The 18739-nt window shown below is 36.6% G+C and overlaps 1 protein-coding gene across 4 annotated transcripts in view; it reads left to right on the top strand.

The window, feature by feature from the left end:
* The first annotated feature begins 6849 nt into the window (after positions 1-6849).
* Positions 6850-18739, top strand: part of snx13 (sorting nexin 13) — a 32787-nt gene continuing 20897 nt past the window's right edge. The window contains exon 1 of one of the 4 annotated variants that reach the window (XM_028461447.1): positions 6850-7071. In XM_028461447.1, the coding sequence (XP_028317248.1) occupies positions 6955-7071 (117 nt within the window). In that variant the 5' untranslated portion in view covers positions 6850-6954. Of the gene's footprint in view, positions 7072-8592; positions 8763-8873; positions 9080-18739 lie in introns of those variants that run through there. The other 3 variants (XM_028461449.1, XM_028461448.1, XM_028461446.1) reach the window with 3 other exon arrangements.

The raw sequence follows: 18739 nt of genomic DNA on the forward strand, positions 1-18739 counted from the left end.
CACACACACACAAACACATTCCTGTGCAGCAACTACAGCCACGTCATGAGAAAGAGAAAACAACTGGAAAAAGGTCTGAGATTAAAGGGTTAAGTCCAAATAGGAATACACTTGGACAGTTTGTGTTTACCGAAGTACAAGGACGTGTTTGTGTTATGTGCGACGAAATAATAGCATTGTAACAAGCCAGACGCCACAAGACTGTCTGTGTGTATGAGTGTATGATATCACTCTTTCTTTAGTCAAATTATGGGGACAAAAAGTACACCGTCATGTAAAAAACCTCCATATTCTAACATTGTGTATCTCTCTGTGTGTGTGTGCGTGTGTGTGTTTAATTGAAACAGTTGTATCAGCTGGAGTCCATTAGAGGTACAGTGATTGAACAGATCCGCTACCTGAAGCCAAAGAATCCTAAAAGTTAACAAGAGCTGCACACGATACCACACTACTCCAGTAAGGGTTCCTATTGGCTTTCTATCTTCAGCTGGAATAGAGGAACTTATGAGGAAAGCGATCATATCAAGTCTGCTACTTATCCATTCGTACCCACCGCCCTATGGGTCGTTGTGTCAGCTGGAGGATTTCCCAGCTAATGTTTTGTGCATGTCGGGGTAAAACTCAGTCCATCACAGGGCAAAAACATGGAGACAAACATGCAAACTCTGCAGAAAAAAATGCCATATCCATATTTGTGGGATGGGCTATCTCACTATTATAAGCAGTGTCTATGTTGTATTATTACTATTAGATATTTATGACTTTATTCATTGTCTCAAACTTTCCAACAATAAAATAACAAAACAATAAACCCACGCTCGTTTAGCGTAGACTTTTGAAAACGGCCGATCGGATCCGTATGTCTCCACGGAGACACTGTTCCAAAAGAAAAACGGTTTTTGGGAAGTATGTTTGTGTGTGTGTGTCTGTTTGTGTGTGTTCTAACTGATGACATTATCAGAACATTGTAACTGGGACACTGATGACATCACTGTTGATGACATCATCATTGTTCTAAAACAATGTTTACCAGGAGTTCCACAGTGTGGATGGGGTTAGATCTGCATCTATCCTTATTTTAATGGCCATTCATGTATCAGAAAGAAAAGTAAGGTGAACTAGAGCACTCAGAGAGCGCAAACCTCCACCAAGCGCCAAATATCATCTTTGCCAGATATTGTCAGTTATCTGGATCAGTGATCATGGGACTATAATCATTCACACTTTAAAGGCTTGGAAAAAATGTCTATCCCTACTAATAAATGATACAGTTGGTCCAAATATATGGGCACCCCCATTTTTTGGTAAAATTGAGATTAAATGGCCTATCAGAATCAGATCTGGATTAAACTTGATGGGGTAATCGAGGAACCAACCTGACATAACTGAGTCAAATTTCATAAAGATCAGTCAATTATGAACCAAGATATGAATTTTTGAATTTCTGCCAAAAATGAGAGTTTTTTTTTTTTTTTTTACTTTGAAACTCATCCAGAAATAGCATATTGTTCTGGATTCCCTTCAATATTTAATGGAATCTTCCATTATGTAAGGACGATTGATGGTTAAAATGTTGTCAAAATCCATTCAGTTTGACGTAATCATGCTCACAGACAAACAGATAAACCACCTTAGCGGAGTTACTAAAGCATTGTTTCCCAAACTTTTCATAGTCCCGTACCCCTTCAGACATTTACCCTGAAGCCATGTACCCCCTACACTTACACACTTAAAAAAAAACAACATAATAATGTATTGTCATGTACATGTCCTGTTGAGGAATAATATATAATCAGAATAACTAGAATATTGACATTTCCTGAAGAAAATGCAAGTGAGGATGCAGTTACTGGCCCACGTCAAACTGCATTAGCTTATCATTGGCATTAGCATTATTTAGCATTAGGCGCCTAGCAATCGCACTAATCTAGCAATAGCATTAACCTAGCATCAACATTAACATTAGCACAGCAATAGCATTAGCCTAGCACTAACATTAGCCTAGCATTAATAGTGACCTAGTATTAGCTTCACATAGCATTATCATTAGCCTAGCAATAGCATAGCATTCACATTAACCTAGCATTAACCTAGCAATAGCAATAGCGATAGCCTAGCATTGATATAGCAATCGAATTAGCCTAGCATTGATATAGCAATCGAATTAGCCTAGCATTAGCATTAGCCTATAATTAACACTGACCTAGCATTAGCTTTCCCCTAGCATTAGCCTAGCATTAGCATTCACCTAGCAATAACAATAACCTAGCATCAGAATTAGCCTAGCATTAGCATTATTAACCTATCATTAACATTAACTGCTCTATTTATATTCTAGTTTCCAATGTTGTCATTGTTTTTAATTTTCATTCACGTACCCCCTATGACGATTCGCGTATCCCTGGGGGTACCTGTACCCCACTTTGGGAACCTAGGCACTAAAGCATCCTTCACCTACATATATACTAATGATATCCTTCATATATCTGAAGATATGCTTATGATTATAAAGATAATAAAGAAGTGAACAGTTTTCTTACATTTTCAATTATGCTCCCGTGCTTATAGGGTCCAACCATTGTAAAGGCAAGGCACATTGATTTGTATTTCCCATTTCACATATACAAGGCGATTCAATGTGCTTTACTTGACCAAAAAGTGCAACTGAAAACAATAAACAGTTTAAAAATCAATGAAAACATTCAAATCAGCAGTAAAAACATTAAATGAATAATAAAATGATTATAAATCTCCTCCTTAGTCATAGGCAGTAGAGTAATTAAGTGCCTCTAGAGTCAAATGTAACAACACAGGAGTTATTTTACAAATTTCCACCATTAATGATTTCAAGAGATACATTTTTTGGCCCTCAGTGTTCTTCATGTTTTCCCCAACTTTTCCTTAAATCTAAGCCCCTTAAAATCAGGACTCAGTGCAGGAAATGGACCCTCCCCCCTGAAGCACACACACACACACACACACACACACAATGAAATCTGAGACGCAGGAAGTGGTCCTGTGCAGCATCACAGATCAGACCATACAAATTATTCACCGTTTGAAAAGAGGCACTGCTTTATTTCCCCTTTTCTCCCTGTTGTCCTTTTTTTCCTTCTGCTTTCATAGCAGCTCCTCCACAGAGGCCCAGTCAGAGAGGCACAGAATCAGCTACCTGTGTTATCTCATAGTCAACTACTGCTGTGGTTGGACAGGACCAAATATTCTGGGAAATATTCTGCAGCAGTGTTTCCTTGAAGACTTGTGGTATTCCTGCCCACACTATGCTTCTATGGAATTTCCTAAATGGATATGAAGCAGGTTTATATAAGCATTTTAAACAGTGACACTAGGGATATGCCTCATTTCTATGCTTTCAGTTATTTTCATGTAAAAACCTGACTCCATGAGAGCCAAAGAAAACGCAAAGCAGTGAAACAATCAAATGATCCCAAACAATGACTTATTTCTGTCTCTTTAATTTTCTTTGTTAAAGCAGTAAAAGCGGATTCAAACCCACCTGTTTTCCGCATTAAGAAATAAACAGGGCGGCGTCACAGATTCCAGCTTTATATTTGGCTCATCCAGTATAGAAAGTTGTAAACAAAACAAGTTGTTCTTATGAACTGTACATCTCACCACATTCAATAATTGAGAGGCTTTGCTATTTTTTTTTTAATGTGTGTTAAATCAAACAAAGCTGTCACTTCCCTGTGTGAACACGCTGCTTTCAAAGCTCATTAATCAAACTGCAGACAGCCAGAACTTTTGCTCACCAAACAAAAATGTATTGTTTTACTCCATCAAGCCAACTATATCCAACAACAACATCAGTAAATGTCTCAATGCAAACATTGGGATTTTACAATTTTGAAACCTTATGGGATTTAATGGATTGTTTGCTCTTTAATGACCTGAACTAGTTGAACTTTACTGTAGTAAAACTTTAAGCAAGGTAGGTTTTTTGTTTTATTACTGCGTGGGTCGTTGTTTTAACACATATTATAAACTACTTTGCTGTTTTTAGACGTCATTGTATTGTAATAGAGCCCATTATTATCTGTGAAAAGAAACCCATGGTGAACTCTCAGGTTTTGTTTTTTGCTAAATGATGTTTCTTACTAGGATTGGTAACTTTCCAAAAGTTGCATATACATTAACACAGTCCTTTTTATGCACAGGAATGGGCAGAAAGCTTTGAGTATATAAAGCTATTGTGTGTGACATCCAGCAGAAAGTATGATTGTTGTATTGATTGTGCGGAGGTCAGGCAGGGGAGAGGGTTGTGTTAAGAGTAGTGACCAGGCACACTTTTCCCTGAGGCGGATGGTCCAGATTCACATTCCCACAATCTGATTCTGACATAAACAGCCTTGGGCTGCTTGGCCCACTGGTCCACCCTGATGACCCTTATTACTGTGGTGATTAAATATTGGGAGCCCTCATCTGCAAACATTTAGCCAGTGTCACCTCTAATCTGCCTGGTGTCACCCTGCCATCTCGCACAACAAGCAACTCACAAGAGTCTGACTTTATCAGATGACTAAAACTGACACATCCTCACCTGCACTATTGTATCCATGCCTGTTTAGTTGTAAAGACATTGACTGAATTATTGAATAAGATCCATAATCTGTGATACGAAGTCTGAAATTTGGTGGTACGTTGCACATATTATGTGGTGCTGAACTAACGGCAATGATATGAAGGTATAATGTGCATTTCCTGACTCGTTAAATGACCATTGGTTTCCACCTCCCGACCTCTGAACTGTGACACGGCGGTCCTTTTCCTCCAGGCTCAAACCTTATGAATACTACGCTTCAGGCCTCTGTTTAGCTGCTCAGGAAAGAGAGCAAAAGAGTTGACTGTTTATAGTAATTATTTAATTAATTATTTCTAAATGACTAATAAAGCAAATTTGGTTGTCAATAGCGTAAGAAATGTTGGAGTTTTTATGAGTTTTCAGTTTGTCTTTAGTGTTTCGTAACCATCATTCTATACCTATGGGTGCCTTTCTCCAGCTCCAGCATTGGGCGTAAGGCAGGGTTAACCATGTACATACATGACACAAGTCTGACATAATAGGCCACATGCAGATGAACAAACACTTACAGGTATTTACTCATCCAGGCCATTTCAGCTACACCAACCAGGTCTCACAGCAAAATGTGTAACAGCAATGTTTGTCAACAAGCAATATTGTAAGCAATTTACATATGAGACTTGTAGAATGTAGAAAGTGTCTATTTGTAGGGTTGCCGTACAAAGAACCCCCTGTGCTATTGGTACGGTTACCGAAATACAAGTATGTAGCTTCTTAGGGTTAGGTTTATGGTTAGATTTAGGGTTAGGGTTAGGTTGTAACCCAATTTTTAGGTTTAGGGTTAGGGTTAGGTTATAACCCAATATCGCTGCAATTTTTAGGGTTAGGTTTAGGGTAAGGTTTGGTCTTAGTCACGCGACCTAAACTGGCCAATGACTGACCTATCACATGACCTAAACTGGCCAAATAGGGGCACTACGTACGGATAGAATGTCGTAATACCGTATTGATACGACAACCATATGGATAACCACTGCCTAGAATGTAAGATGCTTATAGTTTCTTCTGCCCAGTCTTTGGTCTCAATGAAACCTTCTGAATGGTACTAGGGCCGATCCAGTTTGGAAAAGGGAATCAAAGGCAGGGCCACGGGCCGACGCATGTCATTCAAGGTTTCTACCAACCGTGCACAGTCATCAAACAAGTTTGTGAAAGTGCAGAGTGTGTGCACTGTGCAGTGTGTGTAGTATATCCAGATCCCAGTAGTGTGTACAAACCACATGTGTAAAATGCTTGTGGACAAACGTTGCTATTACACATTTTGCTGTTAGAATGGGTTGTAAATCACATGTGTTTTGATTGTGAAGTGAAGCTTCCCACCTGGAAATCTGTGAGGCTTAATTTAGTAATAACTACAACATAATGCATCAGCTGCCTTCTATTAATGATGTTACAACACTTCCAGTACTGTTTTTGCATTAAGACAGTTTGCATCGATCACAGACAACTTATTTTGGAGGCTCTAAACAATTTGTTGAATGCTACATTTGACGCGTGGGTGATGAAACATGTATTTTTGTTTGTAAGTCACCGCTTTTAAATGAAATGTTTTGAATTTAAATAAATGGCATTGAAATACAAGAGATAAATGATGGAATTAAAAGTTCTATATTGTGTGTTGTGTACCCTTTCAATAGTGGTTGTATTGTTTTCGTTTTTTCTTTGCTTGTCAAGACCTTCTAATCCCTTTATTATTATAATTATTACAATATATTATTCCTTTATTCTTATTATTACTACTTATACATTATTTTTTATTAATATTACTCATCTACAAGTGGTTTCTCAGAGCAATTTAAAACTGTAGGCCTATGTTGAAGTTTCCTGTCGCATATGAGTGAAACTCTTAATATTAGTGACCTCTGGTGGTAAAGATGCAGTGTTACAACTGAACTAAGGGTAAACAACTGACACTTTGTAGTTTTTTTGTTTTGTTTTTGTTTTTAAACCATGACTGAATAGAAATTCGAAAATAATTGTATTTAAGGTAATTTTTTTTCTTCTTTAAAAAATAAAAATAAAAAAAATAAAAAGATTGTTAGGTGGATCTGTTATTAACTGTAATTTAACTCTGTAATCTTGCTTCTTGCACATTGGAAATACTTGGCTTTTACTTCATGTATATACTGTAGGTACTGGAAAGAGTTGGAGAAAACACTGTTTAACTGGTCACATGATTTGCCCATTAAAGGCAGGTATACCATGTGAAGCATGAGTACAAAGTCCTCTGTGTGGACATGGCCCTATGAACGATCACAAGCTGAGAGAGAATAAACCAGTAAATTGTGGGAATACAGAAAAAGCAGAAACATGAGGATAACAACCAGGGTCTTCAACTGCACAGGGAAATAATGGGTGGACTGGTGTGTGCACTCCGCTTCCCTGGATGTGAGAGAATCACCAACTTTATTTTTCTTCGTCCTTGCCTGCCTTCGGACTCAGTTGGGGCTCTGTTTACTTGGAGACAGGTACCATTCATGAGCCAGAACAACACAATGAGTTCTCTTGTGGTTCACAGTCTGTCCCAGTCCCTCTGGGGCCCTTGGTCAAAGGTTTCTGCCTATTTGCAGCATCCAAACTGGCCACTACTGGCTTGTCTGTACCGGCTATTATAAGGTAAAGCTAAGGTTATTGAAAGTCTCCCTGCACCAATGGATGATGCACTATTTATCACCAGCATTTTCTGCCACGTGATTAGACAAAAATTATTTATTTTTAGGAGTGATGCCAAAGTCACTAGAGTAAATCTGCACTAAAACAAAAAGCAACATTTATATTTGATTAGAAAATATAATAGTGCATACGTAATGTTATTTAAGGCCATGCTAAATTCTACAACACATTTTTATTGTGTCTTAGCGTCAGAAAGAAATTATTTATTCACATCTTGTTTTGTTATTTATTATTATTATTATTATTATTATTATTATTATTATTATTATTATTATTATTATTATTATTTATTTATTTTCAACCTTTATGATAAATTTGAAATTTAAATTTATGGTCATGTTCAACTTTTCCTGACATGTACTGGATTAAAACTAAATATTAGCCTATGATTGGAAGGAGATAGTTATTTAAGATTTTTGTGTTGAAGAGCATTTTTTAAATCTAATTTTATGATGATGGTCTGCAATTTAGTCATATTTTTAACAATCATGTCATGCATTTAGTCTTAGTTTATTTTAGTTAGGTAAAAAAGCATGGCTGAAAAAAAAAATATGGCTAAACTAATCAGTTTAGTTTAGTTTAGTTTATTATTTTGTGGACAATCCCCTTTTACAATAAAAGTCAAAATAATTAACGCTAGTGATTTCATCACAGGCACCCATAATTTTGATTAGACTATAGAGAAGTTTCGAGTAAATAGAGTAAATGGGCGGAAAAATAGCATAGCAGTGGGCTTTTCTAAGTTTATTTACAATGACAGAGATAACCAGGAACCATCTTCTAGACCAATGGTTCCCAATCATTTTTGTCTCGTGTACTTATTTTATGGAGCAATAGTACTGTTAATTTGTGGTGAATATGACCAAAAAAATAGCCTAAAAAGGAACTAGGAACATTTCCTGATTATTTTTTAAATTATTTGTTAAATCTTTCTGAGTACCCTCTGTAATGTGCTCCTGTACCCCTAGAGGTACACGTACCCCACTTTGGGAACCACTGTTCTAAACTCATTGATATGTTTTATTGATTGAAGAAAATACTATTTCAACTATACATATTTAAGATGGGTCGTAAATATTTAATGAATGGGTTGTAAATGATCATACATACTCTTCCATTAACGTCAAATAAATGAGTGCTAATCATTATAGCACTGTGACTGCTGCACAAATCACTGCAATACATTAGAACATGTGATTGTTTACATGGTTTAATAAAGCGTACATCATCGTTTTATTTAGGTCACTCAACCCTGATTAAGGCTGCGCCCTGCGTCATCGCCGCCAGCCAATGGCGTGACGACGTCCACAAACGGGACACCCTGGACGTAAAGCTAGCAAACATGGCGACGTTCCGAAGACGGTCCTGGGGTTGGATATACGACCGCTTTTAGCTGTAAAATACAAGCCTGCTGTTCGCATGTTACGATGTGGCGGGGTTGACTGGAGCTGCCGCTCGCACAGTCTCACGGACAATGCTTGCAGAGGTAAGCCAGCGCCCGGTGAGACGGATGTTAGTTGTTGGTCCGCTGGTTTGTTTTTAAGCGGGCGGTCACGGCTAGTTAGCCCGGAGCGGCTAACGTCACAGCCCGCAGGTAAACACGGCGTCTGCCGGGAGGGAGCGGAGCTGTCTTGTGAAAGTGTCACCCAGCCAGTCCGGGATTACACGTCTGACGCTATGTTAACACGACGGGTTTATGATATCCGCTCTACAATTAGCTTTGTCCTGGATAGGTCGATATCATGCGTTTATATTATGAGTGAAGTGCCACATCAACGAGTGTCAACATTCCAGCAATCACAGGTGAGCTGGGCGCTAGCTGGGTGAACGACTACCGGGGCTAACCTGCCATGGAGACGCCTAAAGATAACTATCTATACCTGTACCTGCTGAAGCTGCTCAGCTGTTCTTAATACTTTCAGTATCTCAGACCAGCACTGCTGTGTTGTCCACATTAGCTGTGCTGCTCACAAGCTTCCCATTCAATGACAGTGGAATGTATGTGGTTGGAATGCCTGGTCCTTAAAAATCTGAGTTAGCCAGACAAACTTGTTTTTCAAACATGTAGATTTATTTAGCTAAAAATGCATTTTATCTGATCAATACACAGCAAACTACATGATTTAGAACAGGGGTCACCAATATACTTATTATAGGTACTGAATGGTCCTAAGGGATACCAGTTGGAAAATAGTTTTTTTTCTAATACTAAATGTTCACGATTTCACTTTAAATTAGAGGGTAAGATTAAAAAAAGGAAGGCTAGCGGTAACTTAAAAATGTATGAAATATTTAAGTTTCAACATGAAACACTTGTTACTAATTCAAATTCAGTTTAATTTTCATTACAATTGATAGAAAACGATAATTTTCCTATTTTACCAGCTGATAACAAACAACTTTTAACTAATCACACAATGCAACGTTTGCAAAATGTAACAATTATGTTACATTTTTTATTGCATATAACATACCACAATCCATACACCAAATCTGCAATACTTAAAAATATTTGAATGTTATTTTAATAAATCACCTGCAGCAGTATTTAACTCTATAAGGTACTAACTACTTCTGTCATATGTATTTATATTTGTGAGTTTGAATCCTATTAAGTAAATCAGATTTTAAATGGAGCTCATTGGTGACTAGAGGCCCTGAGGGCCCCTCACATGGTCCATGCGGGCTACCTGGTGCCCGCAGGCAGCGTGTTGGTGACCCCTGATTTAGCACCCTCTCGTTTATGTAACATATAGGTATTACTGAAAATGTGAATATGATCATTTACCTTGAATAACATTGAGTTATAATTTCGTCTGTTTTCATATAAATCGTGCTAAAGCAGAAGTCCCACGTTCAGGTATACATTTGTCGTTATCGACATCTGAAACAAATAAAATTGTGGTTTTGCTGAGCTTTAATGTTTTTAGAGGTTAATTTTAAAATAAGGGATTTTTACATTACAAATAATTTTGATATATACTAGGGGTGGGAACCTCTGGCTACCTCACGATACAATACGCGATACAAAGCTCACTGCAACGATTATCTCGCGATATGACGATACTGCGATTATCGATATATTGGTCAGAAATCAATCTATGGTAATCTATGACATAACAAGAAAAAAAGGATTAGGTGAAAAAATACAATTTTTATTTTATATTTCTGAAAGACAATAAATTGAAAAAGTGTCCTATGAACAGTGACACTATTTTAGTGAAACATTTCTGTAAATAAGTGTCAACATACCAATGTAAATGAATAAGTATCTCCAATAGTGCTTTCTGTAAACAAAAAATAGGGTCTTTATTACCAGTGACACCATTATCGTGCAATATTCCAGTAAACAATATATTGGTTCCTTCAACAAACAGTGACAAAATTCCTGTGAAGACCTTCCTGCACATTTTAGGGAAAAAGCCGAAAAGGTTTTGAAAATAATAAAATAAATCTTAAATTTAAAAAAATTATATTATTTTTAAAATCGATACTTGTGCGAGCACATCAATAATCGATCGTGCGAAAAAATATCACCGTATTGAGATATTGTCACACTAATATATATACATTTTTAAAAAATCTATTACTGAAGTGAATTTTTCTGAGTTATAGATATCCTTTGTCAAAATGCCTAAAGGCAATATTAAAAGAAGGTGAAAACATGCTCAACCCAGTACCAAAGAATTAACTTTTAGAAAATTATTCCTTTATGAATTCTAACGGAACGGCTTCATGTTTGAACAATCATCTATGGGATGTTTGTCAATTTACAGACAGTAAGGTGAGCCTGCGTTATCCCTCTCAGACACAAACAGGCAGTCGTACACATGCCTGTGTTTAAATATTCATGAGTTGTCTACAGTCTGTTGATCAGTGGCTGTTGAGATTTTCTGTGTGATTTTTGGTTGAAGCTTTAGTTTTCTGAGTTTTGGCTTTGAATATTTAAGAAAAAGCTTGTAAGACAAGTCAGGAAGGAAAGTTTATTTGTTTAGCACGTTTCTTTGAAAAAGTTTAGAATTTAAGTGAAAAGAGGTGAACCTATCTAAAAGTATAACTTGTTTTTATTGGTTTTAAGGGGTTTTTTCCCCAGGTTTAAAACATTTTTTTCTCCCTTTTCAATTGTATGATTTTCTCATGTTTAACTAGTCCATAGTCACAGGCGTCCATATAAAGGAAGGATCTTATTTTTACCAAATGAAATAATAGTTTGACTTGTTTTTACTTCAAACGTAATCACTTTTAATTTCCATTTATGGTTTTAAATGGTTTTTATCAACTCAACTTTATCTTAAAGTCATATTTAGATTTTTAACGTTAGATTTTACTCCAAATTTTCTACACAGGAAAGTTCTATATTTTTAACCAAAATAATATTTAAAGTTTTTAGTTTTTCTACTGTATATCACTCTCGCAGTTATTTTGCATTTTCAATTTTTGTTGTTATTATTGGATTTATTGAGGTTCGTTTTCCGAGTTCTGTTTTTTTTTAATTATATATATTTTATTCAGTTGTAGTATATTCTTATGTTAAAAGTTAGATACATTAATTGATATTCATTGGCAGAGTCAAAGGGCCACATTAGGCCCCATAGCCACAGGTTGCAGACCCCTGCCCTGGGAGAAACACAGCTGAACATCTGGCTTGGCATCATAGTCTATCAGTTCTGGTCCCTTCATGCTGATTCTGATGAGCGTGTACGCTCTATCGCTGCGCTCGGCACGTTTTTCCTTTTTACTGCTGCTACTACTGCTGGTTCTGGAGCCCTGTTTATTATGAAATAGATTGATTTATTGCTTGTGTTCATTGAAAAATACACGACAAGAGGCCCTTGAAAGAATTAATCGCATATTAAATTGCAATATTGAGGAAAAAAAATCACAATTCGATTATTTTCCCAAATCATTCAGCCCTAATTCATACCTTGTCTTTTCTCACAGATTATTCAGTAGTTCTTTTGAGTACTACAGTCGATGAAGACTATATTGAATGTACAGCAGTCTCAGAGATGAGAACCTCATTTATTATCACTTTTTACACAGACACTAATTACAATCAAACAAGACGTGGGTGTGGGAGTTTTACAGTCATTTGCACCTGCATGTCTTAACTTCTGTTTGTATTATCAAGCCACAATGTATGTTGTTATTTTAAAGAGTCCAATGCCAATGATGTGGTAATAAGTAGCTTGTTTTGACCTTGACAGAAATGTATTTTTAGGTGCGATTCCCATTAGCTGTACCCTGGAGCACAACAAGTCTTTGTGGGGTCCAGGCTCAAAACAAACAGGGATATCATCAATACATTTCAATTTATAAGAAAGTAACACAGTCTGTGCAAATCGTCACATGTTGGAAAGAGAATTTAAACGATACTCGCTCAAATATTTAAATATTTCCAGATATTAAAAAATTTAAATATCCATTGAACTTTACAATAATTTCTGTGAGAATAAAATACACATCATCTACATAACATTGATACAAAGGTAAAGACAAAATTACAACAACTATGTGCCTAGTGTCCTAGAAATATCATGTGCCAAGGTGTTTTTTAATATATGTTTGAAAAACAAAATTTTGTGTTAATTTAGTCAACACCAATGGTAAGGAGTTCCATGCTTTCATTGGTCTTTACTCTACTGTATGTTTTAGAAAATTGGTGTTTGAAAACAAGGCGTGAACTTATTTATATGGGTGTATGTGGTCCATAAACAGTCAATTGTGTTGAAATGATCATCTTTTGATAGTGAGATTTCTTAGTAAATGTGCATTGTTTATGTTGAATGAAAACAAATGAGCCTGATGACATACTTGATGGTCAGAGGGTCACGGTGATGGGTCATCATTGAGGACCACAGCGAGCCACAAATAGCTCCGGAGCCATAGATTGCAACCCCTGGTGTAGACTGTCTGGATGTCATCCTGTCAATGCCTATAAATTAGCTGTGGTTCTAGTTTTTGACTGGCATGAATTGTCAGTCAGGCAGTGGCACTTCAAAATGTCCTTTTATATATTTTTTTTTTTCACATTTAGTTTAAAACTTGAAAAGCTTATACAGAGTTCAAAATCAAATACATCTAAAGAATAGGATAAAAATAATAATATCCCAGAATGTTGAATTTTTGTTTTACCAGTTCTTCCTTAATAATTCAATAAGCACACTGTAATTTTTAAAGTTTGATTGGATGAATATTGTTTGAGATATGGACATTTTAGGGGTGTATGTGTCGATTTCGATTTCTCTTCCATTTTCAACCTCCAATATCTCAGGAATTACACCACATAGGAAACTGAATTTTGGTGTAGTAATACAGCTCCACCTATTCTCTTAGGATATATAAAAATATTTACTATACGTCATATCTGGTGGACATGCCAGCTCCTCAAAATCGTAAAGAAGTTTGTGCATATGCCATATGGAGCTGTGAATATAGACTGTTCAGGTCACTAATGATTAGTCAGATAAATGCATTGGTTCTCGGGTGACAGTCTTTTGAAATTTGGAAAAACTTTTTTTTTTTTTAAACTATTTTCATTGGTCTATTACTGCTTGTGGGAATGTAAGAATAAATCTGTTCCCTGTTCTAATTTATAGTATAAAGGTAGCTCTTTCTTGGGATATGAAACAATTTTCCTTTATGCAACTATTTTGGACCCCAACTTTGGTTATTTCACCACTTGCGAATATTGAAATCCCGTTACAGCAGATCATTGTAGCTTGCCTCTGTGTCCCATAATCATTTGTTGTTTGTTTGTTTTTCACTAGTAATCTGCTCAGTCCAGAAATGAGTCACTGACTAGTTTAGTGAGAGTGCTAGTCATTGTGATGCTTTATGAAATTGTAATATTTTAAACAAAGGTCTTTGATAACACCTCGAAAGAGGTGCTTTCATCTCCAACACTTGCATACATTTTTGAACAAGAAGCTTTCACGCAGCTTTATAATAGGTCTCCTCTCCTAAAAGATTGATGGAATCTGTTCTGAATGACTACGATCTGTGCTGGCCTGGCACACCATGTAAAGCGGGTGCTGTTCACCTCTGAGTAACCCTCATTAAGCTGTCTTATTCAAAGCCTGGTAGACGATAAGACGAGTATTGCTGTCACATTATGCGTGCTAGTCATCTAGTCCACCTTTTCTCTCATCTCAGGCCAAGGAGAAGCATTATCACTGCCAAACCCAGATACATCTCAGAAATTAAGCCTTGTTCAGCTTTGTATCAAGAAGATGTATTCACAACGTGTTCAGGACACAAGACTCAATGGTCTTTCCTCATGACATCAGAGATGACACCGCATGTTGATTGCAAACTCAACGTTAGTTTAAAGGTCCACGTGTTAGATACAGAGCTTCCTCTCCTTGGATACAGTTCCTCTTCATGTGCTTGCGTACACTTGTATACTTCTATCAGCCAGTTTGGATCTTTGTTGGTAACATGAATCCCCAGCTGCACTCCCTCAGCACAGCTTGATGCTAAAAGTTGAAACAAGTAACTGAGGCATGTAGCTGACTTCATACTCCCCAAGGTAATGTTAGTTGTAACAGTATTACACAACGAGAGAGTTAGGGCTGACAATCTAGACCGATGAAATACACGGTATAAAAATGCTTGTTTAGGGAGCTTTGTTGGCTGTGTCGGCTGTGTCGAGGGCACTGCAGTGCAAAGGAATAATCAGACAACAACCTGGCAACCCTTTTCAAAGACTAAGTTCCTGACCTAAAGGTTAACATAGTGCAGCTTTGTATTATGATGGCCTGGATGGATTAGGCCAACATAATCAGTCAGCCACACTCACTTTCTCTTCCTCAAAGGCATTTTATAGAAAAGCTCCCAGAGGAGTCAGCTTTAATGGTCTTGAGTTCTTTACTCATAGTCACCAATCTGCTCAGAGCTGCAGCTGAGTACTGGTAAACATGCTTGTGGAAAAACTGGAAAACATTACAGTGTGATATAATAAACAGTTTTTAAAGAAAGACCTTAATCTGCTATTTTTTCTTTATTAGAATACTTTTTCAGTACCAACACATAGTTCTCAGTTACAAAACTGAATGTGTACATTACAAATTAATTATCTATTAATGAAACATGAATAAAAATGTTTCTTTAGTTTCTAGATGTAAAGCTTTTTTTCTGTTTCCCTGCATATGTTTGTGCCCTTATATCCTAAAGAATTAGCAGAAGTTAAGTGTGTGCGTGCACATGACTTCTTTTGTGGCCTGTTTTTGTTAATTAATAACATTACTTCTTTTTTTCGGAACTGACAGAAATCACCACTGACACTACAAGGAAAGTTTGGAAAACTTGTATTTGGTGTCCGTTTAAAAGCAATAATGTCCGTCCGAGTAGCATCACTCCTACATTTATGCGTGTCCGTTGTTGATTGTAAAATAATTGAGTGAATGTCGAGATGCGGACTACCCCGCTGGGCTCGAGTGTTAATCACTGAAACAGATGGTTCATGTTTTAAACTCTGTGTAAGCCGTAATGAGTGGAGAGTGTCGCATATCATCGCTGCAGCACCTCAGTCACACAGGCCTGTCAATAGCCTCTACTCTCACTGCACATCAACACACATCCACAACAACCACAGAATGCAGCATCCAGTTACCTACTCAATCAATTGATACTGAGAGTACGTACAATGTAAAAACATGCAAAAAAGGGCATAAGACAAAACAAAAAAATTAAGATTGCAAAGGGTGGAAAAATTTCCAGTAAATTTCCACGGGAATTTAGGCTGAGAATTTTGGAATGTTCAAAAATATAAACTTTTCACAGGAATCATTTAATGGAATTAACCAGTATTTGGAATTCATTTTGATTAACTGTATAATAGTGTGTAATATATCTTCCCAACTATATTTACTGTTAAGGGCCAACTAATTAAATTGAAAATTAAAAAAAAATTCCAGTTAACTCCCATGAAAAGTTGCCAATTTAAAAAATTCCCGCAATTTTTCAAGCTTATTTGAAATGTTAGTTTAGTTATTTAGAATTGTCTTATGAAATGTTTATATTTTTGAAAATTCTCCAATTTAAGTTCTCGTGGAAATGTCCTGCCCCTTTGCAACCCTACACAAAATCCCATGTATTGCGTCATACAACTTTTTAAACATTTTAAATTGTTTGCCAGACACAGAATATGATTTACTCCTTTTGTGTATGGAGATGCATTAATAATAACAGTTTTTTTCTTTCAACTGAGTAATAACAATCTGTTTTATTCTTTAAATTATATCAGTTTAAGTTGTTTAAGATGATCTACACAGTTATTTTATTTACCAATTGCTTTAAAAAGTAGATAAGGAAGTAGAAGAAGTAATGGTAGATAATAGAAGTAAGTAGGTATATAAAAAAAGAGTTGAGCTTCATAACGTCTAAAACTGTCAGTTTGCTGTTGTGGTTTCAGACCAATTATCTTGTCTTTCGATAACTTTAAAGTCAAAGTCATCTTTAATTGTCAATTTTTCAACATGTGCTAGACATACAGAAAAATTGAAAACCCGTTTCTCTCTGAGCCATGGTGTAAACTAACAGTAGAAAGATTTAAAAAATAAAAGGACAGTCAGATACTGTGCACAGATGTGCAATTTGAATTTAGATTTTAAGTTGTTATACTTACTACGTGTCCTTCACTCAGTGTATTACTCTGTGACATGAAATAATGATTTAATTATAAATAACGTATAATGGCCTATTGAAAATGTTACTTTCTTAAATCACAGGTCGAGACCAAAAATGTAATTTTACCAGTGATGAGGCTTACAGTATTCTTTTTTTTTTGGATGTGTCACTATTCAGACCAGTGCTGTCCTTGCTGAATAGTCTAGTTTCTACGTTTCTGCTCTCCTTTGTCATTTATAATGAAGGGTCTCATTCCCTTTTATCTTCTATACTCTGTTGACTTTGTATTTACCAGATTTGATTGAGGTGAGAGGGATTGTTAAGCCAGTTTGGTCACATTGTGCTGCATTTACAAAAAGTTCACATCTTTCTTGCTTGTGGTTAAAGATGCTTCGCTTACGTTACCAGTTTTCTACGTCATGCTGAATGCCGGGCATTATTTTGTATTAAAGTTCATGCAAATGTTGCATTCTAGGGGCCAGGAATGGATTAATTAATTCCATATTTGTTCTTTAATTTGAAAATCAATGTCCACTATATTTCATAGTGTCCTCTCAGAACAAATATTTTAGTTAAGTTTAGTCTGACGCTCATGTTATCTCAATAATGTGATGCATTTGGCAGCTTGTCTGATGTGTCTAATTCTGTTGGTTATAGCTGAGAGAGGCAGTTTGGACAAAGTGCTACAGTGTTGTGTGGAATCTGTCTGTCATGATCTGGATCTATCAGTTCAGCCTTTTTTTTGAAGAAGAAGAAGAAGAAACTCTTGTGTGAATTTAGGGCAAAGATCATCATGTTTGTCTTCAGCCTGGTGGCTTCACAGCCACAGAGAGATGAAGTGAAAAGGTGAGAGAGTATGTTTGTACAGTTCATCAATCATTTTCTTGTTTCCATCTCAGGTCCCATAAGTACAGTAGATAATGGCACCTCCTATTGATGCAGTGTTTTTGGTCTATGATAACTGACCTCTGTAGCAACCTCCTGGGTTCTTACATGGGTATATGAGTGATGGAGAAACCGGCGCTGGGTTTCCTGCTCTAGGAATAACAGGAAAACCCATAACTGTAACACATCGTCTTACTCTCTCTAACAATGTAGCGTTTGTGTGTGTGTGCTTTCTTGTGCTAACATGTCCTGTAATAGGCCAAATCCTGCTTTGTCTTGCTCTTGTTTGATGACTCAATTCAGCAAACATAGTTCTAGCTTACTGTCATAGAAGAGAGTTTTAGCAGCAAAAGTCAGAAGCATTTTCATATTTTCCCACATTTTTGATGGTGTGAGTAAGTTAATGTAATAGGGTGATGCTAACACAAATATACCATGTTGTATACAGGGTTCTCGCTAGCACTGTTGAGTGTAGGGGCCCCCTACGGTGTGTTTCAACCAGAATAGAGAGCTTTTTTGTAGTTTTCTTCAACAGTCACGATATTATTGCAGGTCCCACATAATACCTCATTTAAATTTGAAAAGTGCTACTTCTTGTTTATACAGTGTCTCTGAGTATTTATTAGTGGAGGACGTATACCAGGCATGAGTAAGTCTATAACTACATTCAACATGACTCTTTACCAATTCAACAAATAGCTTTTTGCTTTAAAGCAGAACTAAGTAACTTGCGCTTAACGCTCCTCCTAAAGGTCCCTTTTGGTTGTCACTGTCGTAAAAACTCTGCACCCCCCGCCGCCTGCCCCACCCCACAGCTACATGCACACCTTTGCTCTCCCAAGACGGTAGCAACCAATCACTGACAAATCCTAATACAACAGTGACACTAAGGGTGCTTTTACACATTTAGTCCCATGTGACCATGTGAGCAGTATGAGGAAGAGAGAC

This window comes from Gouania willdenowi, chromosome 11 (assembly GCF_900634775.1).
Source record: "Gouania willdenowi chromosome 11, fGouWil2.1, whole genome shotgun sequence".
Lineage (NCBI taxonomy): Eukaryota > Metazoa > Chordata > Actinopteri > Blenniiformes > Gobiesocidae > Gouania > Gouania willdenowi.